General features: G+C 51.8%; 1 protein-coding gene across 1 annotated transcript; it reads left to right on the forward strand.

The window, feature by feature from the left end:
• Window positions 1-536: 536 nt before the first annotated feature.
• fscn1a (fascin actin-bundling protein 1a) lies at window positions 537-8,745 on the forward strand. The gene is made up of 5 exons (XM_067233569.1): window positions 537-1,524; window positions 6,733-6,889; window positions 7,401-7,522; window positions 7,625-7,792; window positions 8,081-8,745. Exons 1-5 carry the CDS (start codon window positions 684-686, stop codon window positions 8,284-8,286), a joined length of 1,494 nt encoding a protein of 497 aa, XP_067089670.1. The 5' UTR covers window positions 537-683; the 3' UTR covers window positions 8,287-8,745.
• Window positions 8,746-13,937: the final 5,192 nt, after the last annotated feature.

Below are 13,937 nucleotides of genomic sequence, written 5' to 3' on the forward strand. Positions count from 1 at the left end.
AAATGTATCAGCGCACTGTTTTCAAATAAGAACTGAAAGTGTTGATCCACTCTGATATGAATCACGCCTTTGTGTGTGTGTGTGTGTGTGTTGAGCCAGTATGAACTGTTTGGTCTCTTTGTTTATGAAGCGGGGCCTTCCTGCCCTCTGATGTGCGTGTGCAGCTCTGGACATGAATACAGCTCTGTGTGGTGACACACATTTGAATGTTGAATCTATCTTATCAGTGTGGTTAAGATGATGATGTTGCAGATCCCTGAATGTTGGTGTAAACTCTCCTGTTCTCTCTTTCTTATAATTTCTCCTCTCTTCTAAAGAGAAGGGGGAGAGAAGAGAGATGTTTGGGGGACAAAAGGACAGGATGAGGAGCCCACGAAGAGGAGATCTGATAAGAAAAGATGATATGAAGGAAAGGAGAATGGAATGGAAAAGTCTTGCACCCCGACTTCTGTCCGGAGGAGGCGTGGCTGTGGGCCAACGTCACTCATTGGTATAAAGGCTGCAGCTGTGGCGACGAGCTCGCGCTGTGAGAGCAGAGAGGACCGGTGCGCGCTCACACTCACACACACTCACACACTCCCCAAACAAAGAAGCACGCGAGGCAGAGCATCTCCCCCTACGAGCGAACTCCGAACCCCGCACTGTCCAGACGCAACCGACCCGGTCCAGGCCCGAACGTCATCATGTCTTCTAACGGCGCTAGTAACGGAACCAGCGACATGCTACAGATCCAGTTCGGTCTGATTAACTGCGGTAATAAATATTTAACTGCTGAAACGTTCGGCTTCAAAATCAATGCCTCGGCCACGAGCCTGAAGAAGAAGCAGATCTGGACGCTGGAACAATCCGGAGACGAAGCGAACGGGAATGTGTTCTGTCTGAAGTCTCACCTGGGCCGGTACATCGCAGCCGACAAAGATGGCAATGTGACCGGGGACAGCGAGACCCCCGGTACGGAATGCCGGTTTATCATCACCGCTCATGATGACGGCCGGTGGTCACTGCAATCTGAGCAGCACGGGCGCTACCTGGGCGGTACCGAGGACCGGATCATCTGTTTTGCCCAAACCGCGTCAGTGGCCGAGAAATGGAGCGTGCACATCGCCATGCACCCGCAAGTCAACATCTTCAGCATCACGCGCAAACGTTACGCGCACCTGAGTTCGAAGGTGGATGAGATTGCGATTGACCGGGACGTCCCTTGGGGAGTTGATTCGCTGATCACTCTCGTGTTCCGGGACCAGAGGTATCACCTTCAGACCTCTGACAACCGGTTCCTGAAGAATGACGGCAGCCTGGCCGTTAAATCGGACAAGACCACGGGCTACACACTGGAGTTCCGCTCAGGGAAGGTGGTTTTCAGAGACTGCAATGGCAAGTACCTCGCGCCCTCCGGTCCGTCCGGTACCATGAAGTCTGGCAAGAGCGCGCGCGTTGGGAAGGACGAGCAGTTCGTGCTCGAGCAGAGCCACCCGCAGGTCGTCCTCACCGCGGGAAACGAGAGGAACGTCTCCACCCGGCAAGGTATGTGTGGGGCGCGAGAGCACATTACAGGGAGCTTAATCTGTTTTAGAGTTTGGTAACCAACTGTGGAACTGGAACAGTTTGTGTGTGTGTGTGGTAGACCATAGCCTCCAGCACTGGATGGGTTAAAATCATGGAATGTCAGACCCCCCCCCCCTCCATACAGCCCACACACTCTGAGGGGGAACACTCAACAAAGAACACACACAAAACATTCTAGAATACTGTACACACATGGATGATTCTAGAATACACATGGATGAATCAGTTATGATTGAATGCATGTGTCGATGCTCTGTGTGTGTATCTAAGCATCTGAATGTGTGATCAGAGATGCTTCCCCAGACTGGTCTTCAGAGACAGACAGCCATCACCCTCCCTCCCTCCTAGGTTCCTGAAGGAGAGGGGTGAGGAGAGAGGAGGAGAGAGGGAGAGGAGGAGAAGGGGTGAGGGAGAGATGAGGGTTAGGGTTAGTGATTCTGCAGCATTGAGAGGCAGCAAGTGGTGTCTGTAGTGGAGAAGACCGTTGTGAAGGATCTAGCCTCCATAGTGACAGTGGTGATGGTGAAGATGGTGATGAAGATGCTTCCACGGTCTGTGGGCTGCAGGTCTGTGGACTGCAGGTCTGTGGGCTGCAGGTCTGTGGGCTGCAGGTCTGTGGGCTGCAGGTCTGTGGACTGCAGGTCTGTGGGCTGCAGGTCTGTGGGCTGCAGGTCTGTGGGCTGCAGTTCTGTGGGCTGCAGGTCTGTGGGCTGCAGGTCTGTGGGCTGCAGGTCTGTGGGCTGCACACCCACAGCAGAGCTGATAAGGGGGTTATCTTCTCAGTTTTCAGCGGGACCAATCTCCTGGGCTAATCTAGATCAACAAGCTCATATGTTATCTTAATCTCTGTAATCTGGCAGTGTGCCGCACTCTGTGTGTCAAAGATCATGTTTGGACCGAATGTCTGAGGTTAATATGGAGTTGTGGAGGTGTGTGGTGGTTGTGAGGGTGGGGGGGTGGGTGTGTGTGGTGGTTCAGACTGGTCTCCGTCCGGGAGGTCTGTAGAAGCAGATCTGAGGGGGCAACAGACTCCACCACAACACAGGGTCCGTCTGGGCTGATGGAGGAGGGTGTAGCTCCTGCTGGCCCTCTCTGGCTCCTGCTGTGTGGCAGGGCTGGATGACCCCAGAACCACTCAGTGATTGTGCTGCACCAGAACCACTCAGTGATTGTGCTGCACCAGAACCACTCAGTGATTCTGCTGCACCAGAACCACTCAGGGATTCTGCTGCAGCAGAACCAGTCCCCCAGGGCACACTGATCCAGCTGTACACTGACTTGACACTGATGTGACCTGTGCTTCTGGGTAATTTCAGAACACATGTATACACTGCTAGTAATGCTTCCACAGAGAGATGGAGATGGAATCAGAAGACTGATGAATGAGATCTTCCTGGGCTGCTTCTGTGTGTAGCTAACCTCCTGCAGGTTCCCATGTCTGCTGAGCTGGGCTTCTAAAACTCTCCGGGCTCTGTCCTCCATTTTGTGTCCTGCTGGGATTTAGCTCTGACACCCTCCCTGTCTGCCACACACACACACCACTCGCTGACACACACACACACACACACACACACACACACACACACACACACACACGTCCCTGACCTTGGCTCCATACTCAGGTGATGATTTCTCCTCCCCACAACACTGTTATATCTGCTAACATTTGGCCTTGGTTGTGTGTGTGAGTGTCTGCATGCAGCAGTGTTTGGACCTGGTCCAGGGCAGGCCACCATGATGCATGCAGCAGTGTTTGGACCTGGTCCAGGGCAGGCCGCCATGATCAACTTCCCACCCTCCCTCACCAGGAGGACTTCTGTTAGGGAGGGGAGGGAGGGGTGGAGGTGACCCCCCTGTACTCAGGATGTGTTGGGGGAGGGGGTGGTGGTGGGTGGGGGAGGGGGTCACGGTGGGTGTGGGGCCTGATCATGTGTCCCACTGCTGGGCCTGACTGTCCTGACCAGGAACGCCTGTCTGGGGGAGGTAGCTATCACTGTCTCACTGCAACATCATAGTGGAGCATGTAGGAGTAAATTGCTATGGTATGTGTTTGTCTCTAGTTAATTACTAACACACAGTGTGTGTGTGTGTGTGTGTGGTATAAGCAGAACAAAGCATGGGCTGGCTCTGTGTGTCCCAGCTGGGCTCCTCCTCACCCAGCCTGCCAAACAATAGAGGCCTCACACACACACACACACACGCACACACACGCACACACACGCACACACAATGACTCTCAACACACACAGAAGCTCACCCACACGTAGACTCAACACAATGACACTCTCTCTCTCACTAGACACACACACTCACCCATCCTCACAGACACACACACTCACCCATCCTCACAGACACACACACTCACCCATCCTCACAGCAAACCTATGCCAGCAATCTGTGCCTGTCTCTGGTAGGGCTGGTGAGGAGAGCTGTGTGTGTCTAGCTCTCTGTGTGTGTCTAGGAAGAGAGTCTTATTGTGTTAACTCTGTGTCGGTGCGAGCTTCTGTGTGTGTTGAAAGTGAGTGTGTGTGTGTGTACCCGCCCTAACTGCTCACCCTCTCACTGGGTCAACCTCCGGGTGTGAAGTCACATTAGTCTGTCCTGGGTTAGGGTGTCATGTCTGTCAGAGGGCTGGAGACCTACTACCCTCTCTGTCAGAGGGCTGGAGGCAGACTACCCTCTCTGTGAGAGGGCTGGAGGCAGACTACCCTCTCTGTCAGGGGGCTGGAGGCAGACTACCCTCTCTGTGAGAGGGCTGGAGGCAGACTACCCTCTCTGTCAGAGGGCTGGAGGCAGACTACCCTCTCTGTCAGAGGGCTGGAGGCAGACTACCCTCTCTGTGAGAGGGCTGGAGGCAGACTACCCTCTCTGTGAGAGGGCTGGAGGCAGACTACCCTCTCTGTGAGAGGGCTGGAGGCAGACTACCCTCTCTGTGAGAGGGCTGGAGGCAGACTACCCTCTCTGTGAGAGGGCTGGAGGCAGACTACCCTCTCTGTGAGAGGGCTGGAGGCAGACTACCCTCTCTGTGAGAGGGCTGGAGGCAGACTACCCTCTCTGTCAGAGGGCTGGAGGCAGACTACCCTCTCTGTGAGAGGGCTGGAGGCAGACTACCCTCTCTGTCAGAGGGCTGGAGGCAGACTACCCAAGGCATGAAAGAGCAGTGGATGACAAGGTCTTTGTGTCTATGGTTGCCATGTGTGTGTGTATCTATGGTTGCTGTGTGTTTGTCTGTGCATCCAGTACTATAATATCAAATGGACCAAACAAACAGTCTCTCAGAAGCGCTCAAATATTTAACATTTTGCAAATTACACCACTAGGACACTGTTCCATGGTGAGCGATGCAAAGTATGCAAGGTATCAGCTCGCTGGTTTATTTTCCTACAGTGAAATTTGCTGGTGCTCGTCCCACTAGGTTGGTACGGCAACGTGTTTGTTTTAGTCAGCCATGAGTTATAGCAAGTCAGACTGGAAACCCTTCCTTCTCTTCTTTCACTCTATACTCCTCTCCCTCCCTCCCTTTATTCATCCCCTCTTCTCCAAGAGCACCCTTGCAGCCATGTGGTTCTCATCTTGGTCACTTTTTTTTCCTGCTCCATCATCTGTGTGTGTTTGTGTGTGTGTGTGTGTGTCCCTGCATATTTCAGTGGAAACTCAATCTGTCCTTGGAGACCAGACGTGGTTAGTAGGAACAGCAGAGAGGGAGGTGAGGAACAGCAGAGAGGGAGGTGAGGAACAGCAGAGAGGGAGGTGGGGAACAGCAGAGAGGGAGGTGGGGAACAGCAGAGAGGGAGGTGAGGAACAGCAGAGGGAGGTGAGGAACAGCAGAGGGAGGTGAGGAACAGCAGAGAGGGAGGTGAGGAACAGCAGAGAGGGAGGTGAGGAACAGCAGAGAGGGAGGTGAGGAACAGCAGAGAGTGAGGTGAGGAACAGCAGAGAGTGAGGTGAGGAACAGCAGAGAGGGAGGTGAGGAACAGCAGAGAGGGAGGTGAGGAACATGAGCTGGTCGTTCTGATGGGACGTGTCAGGTGACCTTTCTTCTGCCTGGACGGGCGGAACCTCAGCCTGGCATCGCCATGGTAACAGTCAGCTGTGTCATTAAGGGTAAAACCCGCTTAGGAAAAACCGCTCAACGATGGATCCATTTGTGTGTCTGTGTTGGTCACTGAAAGAGCCCCCTCAGCCAGAGAAAAGAGAGGGGGGGAGAGAGACAGAGACAGAAAGAGGGGGAGACGGAAAGAGGGAGAGAAAAAGGGAGAGAGGGAGAGAGAGACAGAAAGAGGGAGAGAGAGACAGAAAGAGGGAGAGAGAGACAGAAAGAGGGAGAGAGAGAAGGAGACGGGGAGAAAGAGACTGGAAGAGTGCAGTGTAGGCGTGAGGAGGAAGAGGAGGAGGAGGAAGGCAGTTTGATGATCATAACTAAAATGTTCCATGTTCATTGTTCCTGCCCTCCTCTGAGCTGTCTCACTGTTACAGCCAGCATTGTACTGGAGCACCAACGGACTGTGTGTGTATGTGCGCGTGCGTGTGTGTGTGTGCGCTGTAGATGATTCCTGTTTGACTCGTGGCTTCTGTGTGTGCTCTAAGTGCCCTGATGGCTCTAGTGTGTGCTTAATGATCTCTGTCTCTCTTTAACGCAGATGCATGCGGTCTGTCACTCCAAACACATGTGGGCACAGTACACACACACACAGTACACACACACTTTCAACACATACACAGACATACACATACTCTCACGCAACCACCCCCCCCCCCCCCCACCACACACACACACACACACACACACACACACACACACACACACACACACACACACACACTGACAGCAGCTGCTTCCTTCCAGAGGTCTGTTGGGTCTCTTTGACTACCCATAATTCAGTGGGGGATTTGCCACCCAAACTGGGGTTAGGGGCTGTGTGTGTGTGTGTGTGTGTGTGTGTGTAGCCTTGGAAAGTCCTCTGTAATCTGAGCCATCTGATGTTGCTCAGTTTGTGTGATCCTGACCAGAATAGCAGTGGGCGTCTATATATGTGTGCAGTTACGTGTGTGTGTGTGTGTACGCGTGCATTTGTGAACTACATTTCTTGTCGTCACTGACCAGTTACAGGTCTGTGGTTGATATTAAGATCATGTGTAATCCCCGTCCCCTTTGACCCTGCCCAGGTATGGACCTGTCAGCCAATCAGGATGAAGAGGGGGACCAGGAAGTGTTCCAGGTGGAGATGAGTCGTGAGAAGGGGAAGTGTGCTTTCCGAACGGCCGCTGGGAAATACTGGACTCTGATGGCTAATGGAGGCCTGCAGTGTACCGCATCCACCAAGTAAGACACACACACATGCACACGCACACACACAGTCCGTTCCCAGGCTCGCAACACCTATCCTCACATTCTGTCCTGGGGGGGGGGGGTGCTAGGGCAGGGGTCCTGAGGCTGGGGTAGGGGTCCTGAGGCTGGGGAAGGGGTCCTGAGGCCGGGGCAGTGGTCCTGAGGCTGTAGCATGGGTCCTGAGGCCGGGGCAGGGGTCCTGAGGCTGGGGCCTGTACCCAGTGAAACTGAGCTTCTGTGCAGGGATTTAACCTCTGACCCCTGACTGCTCCTGGGCGTGGCCTCCTCTCCAGCGCAGGTCTGGTAAGATGCCTGGTCTGGAGAACCAGAACCAGACCAGCGCAGGTCTGGAGAACCAGAACCAGACCTGCACTGGTCTGGAGAACCAGAACCAGACCAGCGCAGGTCTGGGCTTGTTGCTGTGGTTACACACAACCTTTATATGTGTATGTTTGTGCCAACCCCCATGTCGTGGAATCAAGTTCTATTGTGTGTGTGTGTGTAGGTCCACTAACTGCTTCTTTGACATCGAGTGGCGTGGAAAGAAGCTGACTCTCTGCGCTGCTAACGGGAGATACGTCGCAGCCAAGAAGAACGGCCAGCTCGCCGCTACCATCGACTCTGCAGGTCAGTGTGTGTGTGTGTGTCTCATGCCTTTGTGTGTGTGTTTAATGACATCTTGCACTGTCATTAATGTGGACTAATGTTTTGTGTGTGTGGCGTCTACAGGTGAGTCAGAGGAGTTCCTGATGAAGTTGATCAACCGTCCAATCATAGTGCTTCGGGGAGAGCATGGCTTCATTGGTTGTAGGAAGGTTACAGGAACGTTGGACTCTAACCGTTCCTCCTACGACTACTTCACTCTGGAGTACAGAGATGGAGCTTACAGTCTGCAGGGTCAGTACACACACACACACACACACACAAGCCTAGTGCCATTTATAAGCATAATTTCCTCCCATCACATTTGACACCACACACTCAAAAACATACACACATCCAAACACACACATGCAGGCGAACACACACACACACACACACACACACACAAATACGCCAGGCAACAAGAGAGTTACTCAGAGTTACTCAGTGACTAAATGATGACATGGCCACTAACTCTCTCCCCCCTCTCCCCCTCTCTCCCCCCTCTCTCCCCTCTCCCCCCTCTCCCCTCTCTCCCCTCAGACTCCACTGGGAAGTACTGGATGGTTGGAAACGAGTCCTCAGTGGTGAGCAGCAGTGACACGCCCGTCGACTTCCTGTTTGAGTTTTGTGACTACAACAAGCTGGCCATCCGCTCTGCGGAGGGGAAGTATCTCCGTGGCGACCACGCCGGCGTCCTCAAGGCCAACGCTGATGACCTGGAGACCGCCACGCTCTGGGAGTACTGAGCACGCTGTGACCACGACAACGCATGCTTCAGCACAACACTACCGCCCCCCCCGCCCCCATCTCCCTATCCTCCCTCCACCCCTCCCCCTTTCCAGCTTTACCTTTGTGAGGTCTGGTGAACTGCAGGGGACCGGGAGAGGGAAGGGGAGGGGAGGGGGAGGGAGGCGGGTGGTGCTGGTTGGCATCTCCAGCCCTCCGTTGTCTCTCTCCCTCGCTCCTACTCTCCTCCTCTCCCTGTTCCCTCTCTCTTTTGAGTCGGTTATGGGTTTCCATAGTTACAGTGAGGCAGTACACTTTCCCTGCTCCAGTCCAACGGCTGCTCGATGTGTCACTCAACCCCCCAGCCGTTTGATTGGCCCCTACTCACTCATCTGCCCGAAAGCCCTCCCTTTCCTGAGCCTTATTTGAAGAGACCCCCTCCTCCCCCCTCTCCTCCTCTCCCCCCTCTCCTCCTCTCCCCCCTCTCCTCCTCTCCCTCCTCTCCTCCTCCCCCCAGACTCACTGCTCTCCTTCCATCCTGTTATTTTAGCGTTCTGTCTTCCCATCTCTGTCTGTCTCTTCCTGATTCCGGCTTGAGCAGCAAATGGTGGCAGTATTGATGGTGTATTTTACCTGGTGACCCCCTTCTATCTGGATTAAGTGTTTCTTTACAACCTAGTCCAGTACGACTGTTTCTATCTGGTCTGGACTGCTTTGGTCTGGTTGTGTAGGAGCAGATTAGAGTGGTCTGGTCTGGTTGTGTAGGAGCAGACTAGACTGGTCTGGTCTGGTGTGTCTGTATGTGGAGCTTCTGTCCTCTCTCTTTGATAACTGAAGTTACTGATGATGATGTCACCCAACCGGTTCAACCCCACAATGTAAAATACTCTAATGTAAGCAGTCGTGTCCTTCTCTTGCTGTGTTCCCATTGGTGGAGAGTGTGATATTCCAGACAGACAGGAAGTCTCTCTGTAACTGTCCCCCTCCAGGATCCTAGCTGGGCTCCAGGGCACCCGGGCGTGGCAGGGTGGGATATGTGATGTTGACTCCTCTCAACCCTTACTGGAAGAACCACACACACTATTTTGATGTTCTCTTAAGGCATAGCCATTATCATCAGCAGGTTTGGGTTAGACCGACTCATGATGGCTATCAACTGGTGTAAAACCGCAAACTGACTCTTAAAACTGCTTTTAATCCATGATCCAAAGCCCCTCGTACTGTCATTCTCACTCTGGTGCTGCACCCACAGGAAGCAGAGCACAGCCGACATCTCACCGGTCAGTCAGCCAGGCCGGTCAGTCAGGCCGGTCTGAGGGTGTGAACCTCACTGCCCAGCCCTGGAGAGACCTCTGTAACCAGACTGGCCCCAGCCCTGGAGAGACCTCTGTAACCAGACTGGCCCCAGCCCTGGAGAGACCTCTGTAACCAGACTGGCCCCAGCCCTGGAGAGACCTCTGTAACCAGACTGGCCCCAGCCCTGGAGAGACCTCTGTAACCAGACTGGCCCCAGCCCTGGAGAGACCTCTGTAACCAGACTGGCCCCAGCCCTGGAGAGACCTCTGTAACCAGACTGGCCTCAACAGACGAGTGGACAGCTATAAATAAGAAGCTGTGGTGAGCGTCTGGTCCCGTCTGTCTCAGAGGTGCCTCTCCGCCACCAGCGCGTTCTCTTGGTCCTTAGCGGCGACCAGCCGACAGGTTTTCTCTGCTCTGTAGACAAACGTGTTCTTGTGGTTTCAGAAGCACCGGGGGTCGAGGGGGACTTGAGGTAGACAGCTGATTACATGTATTGATAAGCACACTTCAGGTTTGCGTGGCAGAACACAGACTGTCTGGCCTTCGGTTCCTGGAACAAGGTGATTGGTCGAGACAGCCTGGTGTGGAAGGAAGCTGTGGTAATGACTGTGCCTTACTCTGAGTTAATGGGCAGTAAAGAAAAAACTAATAGAAAGAAAAATAAACTGATCACATCTTTGCTTTGTATAACTGGAACTTCCTTTTGTAATATTATTTTGTATAATTAATTTTTTGATATTGTGGTTAATCTTCCTCTTGTGCCATTGGTTCATCTGAATTCCAACGACCAATAAAACTGGAATTTGGAACACTGCCGGCCTGTGTGTGTGTGTGTGTGTGTGTTTAGGACTCGCTAGCTACAGGACACTGGGGTCTATTTGCCTTTGTCAGAAGTTATCAGGGGAATGTTTTTTTTTACTACAGAACTGATATCTTACATATGATCAAACCACAAGCATGTAATTTTAGAATATTCAAACCCAAACTAAGCCCAAGAGGATAGATGTGGTGTTTAGTTCCCTAAATGCAAAAATATGTATATTTTCCCTTCCCAAGCACCGCAGTTTAATGTGCTGTCCCAGTTACACACACGGAAACACAGTCTTTCCTGTAGCATGAATGGAGCCTTTGTGCTGAAGGGTTTATTCTAGAGCAGGAAGAAGGCAGCTCTTCCTCCCCCCCCCCTCCTTCCCCCTCCTCCCCCCCTCCTTCCCCCTCCTCCCCCCCTCCTCCCCTCACCGTTTTGAGGGGTAATGTAATGACGGAACCTCTACAGTGGATCCTTAATTCATTTTCCCTGTCAGACGTGTATCCCAGAGGAACACCAAACACTACAACACACACACACTCACCCTCTCGCTCTCTCTCTCTCGCTCTATGAATGATTCTGCTGATGAATCACACAAATATGACCCAAATCTATGAAACAGGCGCAGTGGGTTCTGGGTAAAGTGTTGAGCAGCAGACAGACAGAGAGAGAGTAGTCATCTGCAGTGTGACTGAGGGAGGGATGACGGGGGAGGGGGAGGGGGGAGGGGAGAGGTTTTGTGAAATGGCCGCCGCTTCCACCCACATCAGAGACTCCTGTTACCATGGAAACACCAGCTGCTGAAGGCTGCAGGTCTGCAGAGTGGGATCAGAAGAGAAAGGGAGGGAGGGAGAGAGGTGGGCGAGCAAAGGCGTTGTCAGGAAGAGAAATGTCAAAATCCTCGTTACATCTGCAGTCAGACAGGAAACCCACCAGGCTGTGTGGGGTTTTAAGAGGTCAAGGGTCAGAGGGCGGTGGGCTGGGGTCAAGGGTCAGAGGGCGGTGGGCTGGGGTCAAGGGTCAGAGGGCTGTGGGCTGGGGTCAAGGGTCAGAGGGCTGTGGGCTGGGGTCAAGGGTCAGAGGGCTGTGGGCTGGGGTCAAGGGTCAGAGGGCTGTGGGCTGGGGTTCAATACCCAGAGATGATACACCGTTATTACACTGTTATTACACTGTTGCAGAGATGGGACTTCTACTGTACTTAAGTAGATTTATTTTCAGATATCAGTACTTTTCTTCACAATTAATTTTTTGGACAACTTTTTAGTTTCACTCAAATAACATCAATAATAATTTTACACAAATATCTGTACTTTCTACTTCTTACTTTTTCAACCAGGCTTGTTACTTTGGTTTTAATCTGTATTTATTGGCATGATCAATAAGGATGTTATTATTATGTCGTTATTACACTGTGATTACAATGTTGCTACACTGTTGTTACACTGTTATTATGTTATTACAATCTTATTATGTTATGTTTGTACAGTTATTACAGTTATCACTTTTTACATGGTTATTACACTGTTATTACACTTTTACAGTATTTATTTGCACTGTTATTACACTGTTATTATGCCATTATTACACTGCTGTTACACTGTTACACCGTTGCAGAGATGGGAAGTACAAATACTTTGTTACTCTACTTAAGTCGATTTTTCTGGTATCAGTACTTTTTTTGCAACCTTTTACTTTCACTCCTCAACATTTTTACACAAATATCTGTACTTTCTACTTCTTAAATTTTCAAACCAGGCTTGTTACTTTAGTTTTAATCTGTATTTGGTGGCATGATCAATATTATTTCTTGTCATTGCGCACCTTTTTTCATTTTCATTTCCTGGCTATCACTCACAACAAACGTAAGCTAATCTCTGAAGCCATAGAGGCAGGAGGCAACAAGAAGAGCAGCTGTTACACTATTATGTTATTACACTGCTGTTATTGTATTGTTATTACACTATCATTACACTGTGATTACACTTGTTACACTGTTGTTACACTGTTGTGTAGTACCTTTCTACTTTGACCAGAGTCTGTTTAAACACTGTAATCACAGTGGGTATCTGTACTTATACTGGAGTGAAGGATATGTGTACTTTTGCCATCTCTGTGAATCCCAGGAAGTCTGAGGGGGTAACCAGGGCGGGGGGAGACAGGGTCTGGCTTTGATCATTCAGGACCTCATCAAGGAGAGACAAGCTTGACTGAACTCCTCCTCCCTCCCTCCCTCCCTCCCTCCCTCCCTCCCTCCCTCCCTCCCTCCCTCCCTCCCTCCCTCCCTCCCTCCCTCCCTCCCTCCCTCCCTCCCTCCCTCCCTCCCTCCCTCCCTCCCTCTCTACTCCCCTCCCTCTCTCCTCTCCTCCCTCTCTCCTTCCCTCCCCTCCTCCTCTCCTCCCTCTCTCCTTCCCTCCCCTCCTCCTCCCTATCTCCTTCCCTCCCTCTCTCCTCTTCCCTCTCTCCTTCCTTCCCTCCCTCTCTCCTCCTCCCTCTCTACTCCCCTCCCTCTATCCTCTCCTCCTTCCCTCCCCTCTCCTCCTCCCTCCCTCTCTCCTTCCCTTCCTCTCCTCCTCCCTCCCTCTCTCCTCCCCTCTCCCCCCCCCCCCCATGCACACACTGAGCAAATCACAGAGTACATTTCTAGCGAAGTCAGCCAGTAATCTCTGCATCACAGACATGAGCAGATGACAGATTTATGGAAAATTACAGAAACTGCAGTACTGTCAAAAACCGTCCCACACCAGAGTCACAGAGGTCACAGCGTTGAGTTGTACAGCTGTAAAAACACAGTCTCTGTCTGACCTGGCACAAACAAAGTCAGGGAAGAGAATAGGGTGCTAACAGCCCCAGTAGACAAGATGTTTACACACACACTCACACACACACACACACACACACACTCACACACACCTGAGAGCGTGTGAGCATAAAGTCTGTCTAGGTCACTGAGTTCAGCTGAACGTGAGATGTGAACCACTGGAGACATAGGAACACACAAAACAAACACACACACACCAGGCCCAGAAAGGAATCCCATCCAGTCTCACTGACACACACACACACACACACAGGGAGCCCCGCTGAGTACAGGCCTGCAGTCTGGATCACAGGTCGCTCTGCTTTGCTCTGTCCAGACACTTCAGACAGCTGAGGACTGGGCCCCCAAATCACCTCAGAATTTGATTTCTACCTTGAAGACTTCCAGCTCCGCTGACTGAGGATCATGTGTGTACCCTGAGATGGCTGCTCTCTCCCACAGCTGAACCCTGGGCCTCAGGGGTTACAGGTCAGGGAGGAATTATGCTCAGCTGAGAAGCAGCCTCATGACTGTAGCTACTCTAAAACTCTCTCAGGTTTCACAGATCATCGTTCCCTCGTTTGACAACCTTAAAGGTGTTTTCTTTCACGTTATCCCATCTGATTGAACAGGTGAAAGGCTGGCTTGGTGAAAGCGTTTGGAAGGTTCTAAAAACAAGACCATAAGGTCACAGGAAAAAAAAAACTACAAACACTAAGAGGGTTGACAACACTAGTCTGTACTTGTAATCTTGCGTGTGTGAAGTA

The sequence above is a fragment of the Osmerus mordax genome, chromosome 3 (genome assembly GCF_038355195.1).
Source record: "Osmerus mordax isolate fOsmMor3 chromosome 3, fOsmMor3.pri, whole genome shotgun sequence".
NCBI lineage: Eukaryota > Metazoa > Chordata > Actinopteri > Osmeriformes > Osmeridae > Osmerus > Osmerus mordax.